Source organism: Cynara cardunculus, unplaced genomic scaffold (genome assembly GCF_001531365.2).
Source record: "Cynara cardunculus var. scolymus isolate 2C unplaced genomic scaffold, CcrdV1 Un_Scaffold_7973, whole genome shotgun sequence".
Lineage (NCBI taxonomy): Eukaryota > Viridiplantae > Streptophyta > Magnoliopsida > Asterales > Asteraceae > Cynara > Cynara cardunculus.
Window position 1 is genome coordinate 3,131 of NW_020203892.1, and position 12,650 is coordinate 15,780.

Genomic DNA, 12,650 nt, shown 5'->3' on the forward strand with positions numbered 1-12,650 from the left:
GTTTATTAGAAGATTTGCTAGAAAGTAGCAATAGATAGTTATCTTCTAAACARCCGACTAGTATAAATAGATGATTAAGTCTATTGTAAAAATAAGGTTTTTACTCTTTGTTTTACGTTTATGAATCTATAAAGTAAAACCTTTGAAGCTCAAAGTTGTTCTTAAGCTTTCTTATTTTATTATTGAGACTTCATAACTTTCTTCTTTAAATCACTATAACTTGGTTATTTATAACTAGATTATTAGTGTTATTGAGAGATAAAGGATCAACAGTATCGGTTTTTCAAAACTGTTCAAAACCGTTACCATAGGAGAACTTTTAGTAACATTTTTGTCTAGCCCATTATTTTATGGTTTTAATAATGGTAACTTTTTTCATAAAAACCGTTACTAAGAGTTCTTTAAATTTTTCTTTGAATTCTGTAACTCTTACCAAACCCTTCCAAACCAGATTTTTTAAACCATCACAACAAGTTATTTTTGTACTAGTATGTAATAAATGAAATTTAGAGACGAATTAATAAACATCATCATACCACAAGGACCAAATATGTAATTTAATCAATTTAGTATATTGCAAAGTAAGAACCAATCAAAAGGAGAGTGTTGAATTAAGTATTTATAAGTATGTGTTGCAATTTGTATCCCACATTGGTAAAATATGCATTTGTGACAAGTTGATATTGATTCTACTTTATGGAGAAAGAGAGATTAATAAATGGATTGATCGTGACAAGTTCAAATAACATGAGAAAGTAAGAATGAACTAGTCTTTCTATAGTCTCTTCTTCCAATACGGGAATCATAGCTGGTATCAGAGTCATACCTCCCTTTATTAATCTTTACCCATCTTCATCTTTCTATATGATTGGATTAGTATGCTCTATGACTGCCGTCTATGCACGGATCTCTCACATCAGAAAACCATCCTATAGAGAAGAAATTGAAGATATAAGCCAGAGATTCTGCTGATTTGTACTTTCTTATTACCATCTTTCTTGTTAGTAGAGTTCGTAAGTCGACGTAGAGGAAAGTCGCAGCCAGTCTCAACAACAAGATAGATAGAATAAGTAGTGTTAAATCAAGTCATGAATCCAAACCATAGCTTATCACGTTCTTTTTCTTCTTCTAGTTTTAGATAGTCTTCTGCCTCTAAAATAGACCAATTATATGAAATTTCTTATGTCCCAGATGATTCTAGAATACCTATCACTAGTATACCTTTAGTTAATCCCTATAATGTATTTTCTAAGCCTAATAATATTTTTTCAAAAAGAGTCAAAAAATTGTTAGGATCCACCTCTCGCGAGCAAGTTAAGGAGTTTGTCCAAACTTCTAAATTTGACTCCCACCAATTCCCAGCTACCACATTCGAGCACTTAGTGACACCCTCCCTTCCAACAGACCTTCCTAGACACTGCATGGCTCAAGGATTGGTCTGTCAAATCCTTTACCTTTAGACTTAATGAAATTGGGCCACAAAGCAAGTATACAATACGACCCAATGTCGTCTTTCCAAGTAATAAAGTGGTACAAGTACTGGAATATCGTCCACAGGGATTGGAGCAAAAGTTAAATAAGAGTCCAACAAAAGAAAAGATTTTAGAAGACGAAAATGAAGGCTTTAGTTTGATTCCAAGTTAACACAGGTAATATAACAGAATAATAAAGCAGAATAATAAAGGAAGCACGGGTGTAAGATTTGGGGTGAAACGTAAACACGAAATCCAGCAGACAAAGCTGTGGAAGAACCGGTCCCACCATTTATCTTGAAGGTATTYCTCTCGGACTTCACCTTTGCACTATATTATAGCTTCGCACCCATATCTCTATGTGGTGTTCGGACCAGGGATAGTGACAAAATGGTGTCTGCAAGATATATGGCTAAACAAATCTCTTTATTAAAAATCACTCTTTTGAGCCGATTCCCATATCATTCAAGTTGGCATGTTACAGATAGTTCATCTCTGAATCTATCACATTTTGACACTTTTAGAGAGTGACCAACCCGTCGGGAGCTAAGTTTGAAAAACATAAATGACAAGTCTTCTTGTCGGYAACTTTCTCAAGTCTACCTCTCATATCATTCAAGCTGACGTGCTTATCATGGCTTATCTCTAAGTCCATGGCACTTTAACACATTCAAAGTGATCAACTCGTCAAGAAGTGTGCTTGGTTTTATAAAACTTGAATGAAATAGTGGAACATTGTTATTGCGAAACAACGTCCACTTTCATTCGGTTTAATATTTCACCCTTTACCTTACACCCGAGCTAATGAAATTAGCTACTCATTATGGAAAGTAAATAACATAAATAAATGACATAAAGTAAAGACATAAATGTAAATGATTGAAAGTAAATGACGGAAATTAAATGACAATAATAATAAATAAATAAAAGACAAAATATGAAGAACAATAATTAACTTAAAACTTAAAAGCTTGCAAATACTACTAATAAGTTGAGAGTGTTTTTGGAGCACAAATTGGAACTACAAACGTCCAKGAGATGATTCCCAAAGAGAAGCCTAAGGCTTTCTTTTATACYCAAAAGCTAACTAGAGACAAAAACATAAAAAGGAGGTAAAAGGTACATATGAGTGGACTAGAAAAAGGAGGTATCATCTCCATCATAACATATCAACAAAAAGTCTTCTCCACTCATTTCACCAGCTGTTGAGGGCTTAACGAGGGCTTCTTCAGCTCAGACCTCCATCCTTGACAAAGGCTTAGCCAATAAGCACTTCTCCAAAAAGCCAAAACGGATCCGAGCAATGCTGATGGAATGCTGCAGCATTATAGTGCATTGTTGTAAGTCAAAAGATGTTATCTACTCCAAATTGTTGTAAAAACAAATTCATCATCACATTTAGCTCCAAACATAACAAATGGAAAATAAAGAAGTAAAAATGACTCAAGGTTGGGATAAACTAGGAAAATCTACCTATTAAACATAAGAAATGGGTACTTTAAGCAAGTAATAAACCATGCTTATCACACCCCCAAACTTAAAGTGTTGCTTGTCCCCAAGCAACCAAATGACAACTAAAAATGACTCAATATAGTAAGGTATACAAGATCAAAGTAGTAAGTGCACACACAAAGCAAAACATATCATTTATGAACATCATAGCCCTTCATAAATTTTTAGCAAACCATTCAAAGCCTACTTTTCATGTATGAACCATATGCTAACACTAGTCTTTTCTTTAATGAACTCAACACACCTCTCTTTGATAGGGTCAACAGGACTTGCTTAAGGCTCTCCTCTCTTTGGCTATTTTCTTTTCTCACTTTGCCTTTTTCCTTTTATGCTTCATCATTCTATTTTTTAAAATTTTTGGCACTATGTGCTCTTTATGATAAAAGCATGCACATTGCCCCTATGGGACACTTTTGTGCTATTAAAACAGATCGCACAAAGGTCTTAGAGCTTTGCTCTTTTGTTTTTGAAGTTGTGGCCTTTGTGGTATACCCTCCCCCAAACATGGACTTTTGACAATGCCCTCATTGGCTATGTTGGTGGAAAGTGTATAAAGCTACAAGTGGCTTGTTTGAGAGTTGAATGAAAGATGGCCTACATCATACCCAAATGTGTATTGGTGTGTGAGTGAAAGTTGGCTCAAGAAATGACATATGCTAGTTCTAGCAAGAACACAATTATTAGGTGCATGGCTATTTACCCTCAAATTTATTTAGGCTATGATATCAAGAACTATAAGTAATGATCATGTAATCAAGTATGAAAATAAAGCTAAAAAGTAAGAAAACTATCCCAAGACTCAAAATAAAAATAAAAGTTGGAAGCTAAAGATGAATAAATGAACCTGTCCTACTCCAAGGGAGTAGGATGTGTGGCATGTGGCTCCATGGCTGCATCCATGGCTGCTTCTGTAAGGTGTTGATTCTCTTATTTTAGCCTCTTGTTTTCTTCTTTGAGGTTCTTCAGCCTCTTTCCCATCTTCTTCAATTTCTTGCTCACCATTTCCTTCAGTTTTGCCTTCAATTCTTTCAAATATTTTATCCCCTGCCTCTATCCCTTCTTAATTTGGCTCTTCACCTCAGCTTTCAGCTCCTCCATCTTGTCCATAGATTCAGATCTTTGCATCAAAATGTTGTCCAACAGGTTGCTGTTTTGAGACAGCAAATCTTGAATCATCCCCATCAAGTCTACTGCTCCCATACTTCTGTTTGTCCTCTCCTTCAGCCTTGACATAGCCTTTAGGTCTATAATAGACCTTTCTGCTCCTTCCTTGATGATGACATCTTCCTTGAAAACTACCACTCCTTCACTCTTCAATAACCTGTCAATGACCCTAGGGAGATACAACTTCCCTTGGGTCTTGTTAGCACAATACACAATAGCCTTGTGTAATATCTCTCCCACACTAATGGTTTTCCCCTTAAGAATGCAGTACAACAAGACCATCCTTTCAACATTAAGGGAGCTGTCATGGGTTGTGGGATGCAGAGAGTGCTTGACAAAATTGACCCATACATTAACATTGGGGGTCAAATTGGCAGCTTTGAAGACCCTTAGTGAAAAGTTTGTATGATGCTCCCATGTTGTGCCTGGTCTTGCCACTGCCTCACAGATTTTATTGAGCTTAGACTCAGAGGTAGTGTGCTTAAGGGTCTCAAAGTCTGAATTAAAGTGAATGGTGAGACCTAAGACATTGTTCAATGTCTCATCATCAAAGGATAAGCAAACACCTCTAAGTGATCATACAAGAATTGCTAGCAGCAACCTCAGCATAAAACTCTCTAATAAGTGAGAGATTGTAAGAGCTATGTACCTCACAGAAGCTTTGCCATCCCAAACTACTAATCACCTCCTTGATAAATGGGCACTCTTCCACACTCTTGATCAAAACCTTTGTTGGGCTAAGCAGTCTTGTCTTTGAATTTCTCAAACAGAGCCTTTGCCTTGACAGAACTGAAACCCTCCAAAGGTAGCATGTATCTCTTTGTGATTGCTAGAGTGGAGGAAGTAGGAGCAGGCTGTTGTTTGGATGCTGCAACATTCTGTGACTGCCTTGTGATTCTTCTAGGAGAGTCCTCTAAGGCTACTATTTTGCCTTTTCCAACAGCATCCACCTTCTTCTTCTTGAGTGCAGGACCTGACATTTGAGTGGTTTTCTTTGTGGACTTCTTTCCCAAAGCCTTCCTATTTTTAGAGGGAGGCTTCATATGAGTGGGACTAGGAGAGGCTAATGTTTCAACAGCCTCTAGCAGAATATCCATGGAGGTCTGCTCCTCAGTCCTCTGTTTAGAATGGTCTATCCCCATTTTGGCCAAGATATTATCAATGACCTCAAAGTCTTTGCTGTGAGGTGTGGCCTCAACAAACTCTTGAATGGGGGCATGGGTGGTTTCATCATTCCAAGGAAGCAAGTAAACCCTTCCTAAGTCTTTTGCCATAGTGGTATCATCCTCAGACTCAGATGAAATATAGTCTTCCACAAGAACAGTAGGGTTAAAAATTACCTCAATGTCATGCTCTGTTTCATCCACAGGAGGTTCATTGAGATCATTGATTTGAACTCTTCTTTGGCTTGACTCTTGCACAGAGGATTCGGCCATGGTGGAAGATGAAGGCACAGTCGACTGTGGATGAGTAGAAACAGCCTCCTCTTCACTCATTGACAGAGAGGAACTGTTTTCACTTAGTTCTACTAACTCTGGTTTAGCATTTGAGGGTAGAACAGTAGTCCTCCTATGGTTGCTGCTTCGAACAGGTCCCCTTGGCTGAGGTCGGGCAACAGCTCTCTTTAGCCTAACCATGGTGGAGATAGCAAATGATGATGATGGAGAGGAAAAATGCACAACAGGGGAGGGTTTTTTTAGTGACAGTAGGTACGGTGCTGGTGGTTTTAGGCTGGTGATGGTGGTGAGGCTTTGGAGTGATGGAGAGAGTAATGGAGGGAAGAGTGGGGGAGGGATTGAAAAGGTGGGTTAAGAAAAGGTGGTAGTTTAATGATGGTTTTCTTAGGAGTACTTAGTGGGTCTAAGAGGTTATGGTCGGCGATTTCACAAAGGAAGTACAAGGTCATTAAAAACTTAAGCCTTCTCATTAATTGAGACACAACCCTCAAACCCCAACCTATCACCTTGTGACATTTTGACCCCAACTCTTTTGATAAGTGACAATTTTTACCCTTGACTGAAAAGTAAGTGATGATGGTGTAAGAGGTAGTGCAAGGTACCTTGTACCATCTTGTACTACCTTGTACTATCCTAAGATCCTAACCTTGTATTTACCTTAACCCATCTTTCTTCCTCTCTTTCCTTTTTCAAAAACCAGCGCCAAATTTCCCCAAATACCATAAAAACAATATTTTTCAAGAAAAGTTTAAAAATTAAAGCTCAACCCACTTTTTCCATTTCACACAAAGCTACAGGCCTAGAATGTTGTAGCATTATGAGCAGCTCACCAATCTTTTATTCAAAAACACACTAAACCATGAAAACTTTAAAACATAAACAACCTATGAAATTGAAATTTATTTACAAACAAAGGTGGACTTTTAAGAAGTCCAAGGGAGATTTTTGAGATTTTAGAAGGGAGCAACACAGCTCTCAGAGTGCTGTTCTGAGACTGCTGCTGGATCATGGTACACTTTTACCCTTTGGCTATTAACCTTGAAAATAGAATTATCTTCCGGGTTTACCAAATCCACTGCTCCATAWGGATAAACTTTAGAAATAAGAAAAGGCCCAGACCATCTAGACTTAAGTTTTCCAGGGAATAACTTCAGTCTAGAATTAAATAACAGCACATGCTGGCCTTTTCTCAATTCTATGTGCTGGATTCTGTTATCATGCCATTTCTTTGTCTTTTCCTTATAAAGTTTGTCATTCTCATAAGACAACAACCTATGTTCATCCAGTTCACACAGTTGTAACTTTCTTTTCTTTTCGGCATCATTTAAAGACATATTGAGCTCTTTGATATCCCAGTATGCTTTGTGCTCCAGTTCTAAAGGCAGATGACAGGCTTTTCCATAGACTAGCTTGTATGGGGACATACCTATTGGTGTTTTAAAAGCAGTTCTGTATGCCCATAAAGCGTCGTCTAATTTAAATGTCCAATCCTTTCTATTGGGTTTTACAATTTTTTCCAAAATGCCTTTAATTTCTCTATTAGAGAGCTCTGCCAAACCATTTGTTTGTGGATGATAAGCKGTGGCAATTCTGTGGTTAATATTATATTTTTCAAGAACTCCTTTCAACAAATTGTTTACAAAGTGGGTACCCTCGTCACTGATTAGTGCCCTCGGAGTACCGAACCGTGTGAAAATTTGTTTTTAAAGGAACTTAACCATAATTTTTGCATCATTTGACACACATGCCATGGCTTCTACCCACTTGGATACATAGTCAACAGCCACAAGAATGTAATGGCAATTATTTGATGGGGGGAAAGGGCCCATAAAGTCTATTCCCCAAACATCAAATAATTCAACTATAAGTATCCCATTTAATGGCATTTCATTTCTCTTGGAAATGGAGCCACTCCCTTGACATTCGTTGCACCTTTGTGCAAAATTGTGGGAATCTTTAAAAATTGTTGGCCAATAGAAACCTGACTGTAGGACTTTTGTTGCAGTTCTATGACCTCCAAAATGGCCCCGTATGGTGCATGATGGCAATGATGCAGGATTGCTGCCACTTCAGATTCAGGCACGCATCTTCTCAGAATCTGATCTACACAAGTCTAAACAGAAACGAGTCATCCCATAAATAAGATTTAGCATCATGAAAAAATTTCTTTAACATGTGACTTGTGTAATCAGAGGGTTTTATTCCACAGGCCAAGAAATTAGCTAAATCAACAAACCATGGTGTTTTAGGTTGGTCTATCATGAGGATTCTCTCATCTGGAAAAGTATCATTAATGTCCATTCCCTCTCTCTCAGGTTCTTCCAACCTAGACAAATGGTCTGCCACTTGATTCTCTATTCCCTTCCTATAAAGTATCTCTAAGTTAAATTCTTGCAACAAAAGCACCCATCTTATTAACCTCGATTTTGCATTTTTCTTTGAGATCAGGTACTTGATGGCTGCATCATCAGTATGCACAATTACCTTTGTTCCCATCAAATAGGACCTAAATCTCTCAAAAACAAAAACTATAGCCAATAATTCTTTCTCAGTTGTGGTGTAATTGATTTGTGCCTCATTCAAAATCTTATTTGCGTAGTAGATTGATGAAACACCTTCTCCTTCCTTTGCCCTAACACAGCACCTACCGCCCAATCACTTGCGTCACACATGATCTCAAAAGGTTTGTTCCAGTCAGGGGCAACGACCACTAGTGCGGTAACCAAAGCTTTTTTCAAAGTTTTAAATGCATTTCTACACTCATCGTTAAAATTGAATTTTTGGTCATGCTCCAGGAGTAGACATAGAGGTTTTGAAAATTTTGAAAAATCTTTTATGAATCTCTTATAAAATCCGGCATGACCAAGAAAGCTTCTAATTCCCTTAACAGTGGTGAGCTCGGGTAGTTTTTCAATTACTTCCAGTTTTGCCTTATCTACCTCAACCCCTCGTTTAGAAATCAAGTGCCCAAGAACAATACCTTCTTTGATCATGAAGTGACATTTCTCTCAATTAAGAACCAAGTCTGTTTCCTCACACCTTTCTAAGCTCTTTTTCAAATTATTTAAACAATTGTCAAATGATGAACCATATACAGAAAAATCATCCATAAATATTTCAATGGACTTTTCAAGCATATCAGAAAATATGGACATCATACACCTTTGTAAGGTGGCAAGAGCATTACATAGTCCAAATGGCATTCTTCTAAAAGCAAAGGTGCCATAAGGACATGTAAAGGTGGTCTTTTCCTGGTCCTCGGGAGAAATGGCTATTTGATTGTACCCTGAATACCCATCTAAGAAATAATAGTACTCTTTTCCGGTTAATCTGTCTAACATTTGGTCAATGAAAGGTAGTGGAAAATGGTTCTTTTGGGTAGCCTTGTTTAGTCTCCTATAGTTCATGCATATTCTCCAACCTGAAACAACTCTGGTGGGGATAAGCTCATTCTTGTCATTTGTGATGACTGTGAACCTTTTTTTCTTGCGAACACACTGGACAGGACTAACCCAAGAACTACTGGCTATCGGAAAGATAACTCCAGCATCTAACCATTTCAAAATCTCTTTCATGACTACCTCCTTCATGACAGGATTCAACCTTCTTTGAGGTTCTATGGACATGAAGTTTTTATCCTCTAAGATGATCTTGTGTTGACAAATAGAGAGACTAATCCCTTTTAGGTCAGCAATGGTCCATCCTAAGGCCTTTTTGTGCAATTTAAGCATATCCACAAGCTTCTTTTCTTGATGCAATTCTAGGGTAGATGAGATAATGACAGGCAATTTGCCTTCTTCTCCTAGAAAAGCATATTTCAAATGGGATGGGAGTTGCTTTAACTCCAACTCAGGTGGTGATTCTATCGACGGGGTGAAGTCTTTTTGCTCATTATTTTCAAGCAGCTCAAATGCTGCAGCATCCACTAGGACAACATCAGTTCCTATTTCCTCTATTTTCTCAATACTTTTCTCTTCTATTTCCTCATCATACTCTCCTTCCAACTTAAGGTTTCTTTGAATTCCTTCTTCCAAACATATCTCCTCTATCTCAGTTATTCTTGAACACTCTTCCAAGTAATCAGGGTACTTTAGAGAGTTGAAGACATTAAATGTGACTTTTTGGTCCTGGAGTCTCATGGTTAACTCTCCTTTCTGGACATCAATCAGGGTTCTTCCGGTGGCTAAGAAAAGTCTTCCTAAAATAATCAGAATGTCCTTATCGGCCTCAAAATCTAGTATGATAAAGTTTGCCAAAAATATGAACTTATCAACTTGTACCAAAACATCTTCAATTTTCCCCTTAGGATATGCTATGGACTTGTTGGCCAATTGGAGTGTGACGGTGGTGGGTCTAGCCTCTCCTATGCCTAAGGTATTAAAGACAGACAAAGGCATGAGGTTAATACTAGCTCCTAGGTCACATAGGGCTTTCCCTATCTCCTTCCCTCCTATTGAACAAGGTATGGTAAAACTCCCAGGATCTTTTAGCTTAGGGGGTATGCTATTGGTCAAAAGTGCACTACATCCTTCAGTTAGGGCTACTGTCTCATATTCAGTCAACTTCTTCTTCTTTCTTAAGATATCCTTCAGAAACTTAGCATAACTAAGCATTTGCTCAATTGCTTCAACAAGGGGTATGTTGATGTGCAATTCTTTAAACACATCCAAGAACTTTTTAAAATGCAATTCCTCTTTCTGATTCCTCAACCTTTGGGGGTAAGGAACATAAGGAGGGATTGGTTTTATCACATTYTTGCTTGGAGGTGTTGAGCAAGATGGGTCTTGAATGTCCTGAGTCTTTGTGGTGCTCTTTAGTGGTTCTGGTGGAATCTTATTATCAAGCTTAGGGATTTCTACAACCTCAGTCCCTTCTGACTTCTTTAGAGTCTCCTCTGGAAAAAGTAAAGGGAAGTCTGATCTAGGGGGAACAAGAGTATTGGTCTCAGATGTTTGCTTTTCTAGAGGTAGGACCGGTCCTTCTTTGAGAGGGACCGACACTGGATCACTAGGCTCTGACAGTCTTGGTGTATTATCTTTCTGCACTTTTTCTATCAACTCCTTTCCACTCCTAAGAGTCACTACTTTCACATGCTCCTTTCCTAGGTCTTTAGGGATTTCTATATTACTGGGCAAGGTCCCAAGGGCTCGATTATTTTGGTTAAGTGCAAGTTGACTGACTTGAGTCTCTAAATTCCTGATGGCAGCACTTTGTTGATTAATCAAAGCTTAATTTTGGGCTTGAGCCTGCGCTAAAAGCCCTTTAATCATTGCTTCCAAAGAAGATGATGATTCTGCTTGTGGAGGAGGTTTGTTCTGAAAATGTGGCTGAGAATTTTGAAAACTTTGTTGGTGGTTATGAGAGTTAGAACTGTTTGCATGATGCTGTGGTTGGAAATTAGAAGTTCCTTGTTGCTTATGGACTGGTGGATTAAGACTGGGACTGGTCCTAGAAAAGTTCGGGTGCTGTCTCCAACTGGCATTATATGAGTTAGAGTAGGGATTTGATTTCTTTTGAACATAATTTACTGATTCAAAATTATGAGTAGAATGTTCATATGAATGATCCCCACCGCAGCACACACATTGCACAGATAGGACTATTGGAATAGATGTGTTAGCAGCTTGCTGTACTCCCTGACCAGAAGTTAAATTTTTCAATATATTGGTCATGGAGGTGAACTGAGTTGTTAATGCAGTATATGCATCCACCTCATGTATTCTAGCAATCTTTTTCTGTGGCTGGGCACGTGGGTCAGCCCAATGCCCATTGTTTGCTGATATCTTTTCTAGGATCTCATATCCCTCATTATAGGTACTGGCTGTAAAGGCTCCGCCTGTAGTCGCGTCGAGCATTTGTTTTACCATGGGACTTAACCCATTGTAAAACGTCTCAAGTTGAATACAATACGGAATGCCATGATGTGGGCATTTCCTCAACAGCTCTTTAAACCTTTCCTACGCGTCAGGAACAGCTTCATCATCCAGTTGTTTAAAAAGACATATTTTGTTTCTGGACTTAGCGTTCCTTGTTGGTGGAAAATATTTCCGCAAAAATTTTTCTGCCATGTTATTCCATGACGGCACAGATCCCGGTGTTAAAGAATTAAACCATGCTTTTGCCTGATCCCGTAATGAAAATGGAAATAAAGTAAGTCTAAGAGCGTCATTTGACACTCCCGGGATCAGGAAGGCATATGTGATTTCCATAAAAGACTTTAAATGAGAATATGGGTCCTCTGAGGGCAGTCCAGCAAATTGGCCATTAGTCTGTAACATRTGRAACATTATCGGTTTTAGCTCGAAATGGAGAGCGGTCATATGTGGTCTAACTATCCCAGAATTTAATTGCTCAAAATCCGGGATAGCATAATCCATGATCCGTCCATTTTTGGAATTTGCTAGATTAATGATATTTGGAGTTTGTGTCCTTTGTTGCTCATTAGGGTCTGATTTTGTGTTCAAATTATTATCATTATCATGATGTGGGTGTCCTTGGTGAAAATTCAGAAAAGGTGGTATTTGCCCAAAAATTGGCGGTTGGTTTTCCAAATGTGGTACTTTCGGAATGATGGGAGCAGGTAACTCCATGTTGGAAGGGAGTAGAGCCTGAAATGCTCTCCGAGCCCTCCTTCTGTGGTGAAACGTTCTCTCAATGTCTGGATCAAATTCGAAAAATTTCCCGCGATATGTTCTTGGCATACACCACTTTTCAAAAACAGGTACTAGAAAAATCAAATCTTTTACTTTACTCAAAAGAAAACTTTAAGCTTGCCTATCCCCGGCAGCGGCGCCAAAAATTTGGTCTGTCAAATCCTTTAACTTTAGACTTAAAGAAATAGGGCCACAAAGCAAGTATACAATACGGCCCAACGTCGTCTTTCCAAGTAATAAAGTGGTACAAGTACCGGAATATCGTCCACARGGATTGGAGCAAAAGTTAAATAAGAGTCCAATAAAAGAAAAGATTTCAGAAGACGAAAATGAAGACTTTAGTTTGATTCCRAGTTAACACAGGTAATATAACAGAATAATAAAGCAGAATA

General features: G+C 38.2%; 1 protein-coding gene and 1 non-coding gene across 2 annotated transcripts; one reads left to right on the top strand and one right to left on the bottom strand.

The window, feature by feature from the left end:
* Positions 1-6,558: 6,558 nt before the first annotated feature.
* Positions 6,559-7,029, bottom strand: LOC112505035. The gene has a single exon (XM_025108979.1). The coding sequence runs from the start codon at positions 7,027-7,029 to the stop codon at positions 6,559-6,561; it is 471 nt and encodes a 156-aa protein (XP_024964747.1).
* A 4,489-nt stretch (positions 7,030-11,518) lies between these two features.
* Positions 11,519-11,625, top strand: LOC112505036. Its single transcript, XR_003068311.1, has one exon. It is a non-coding gene; the product is annotated as a small nucleolar RNA R71 (small nucleolar RNA).
* The last annotated feature ends 1,025 nt before the right edge of the window (positions 11,626-12,650 follow it).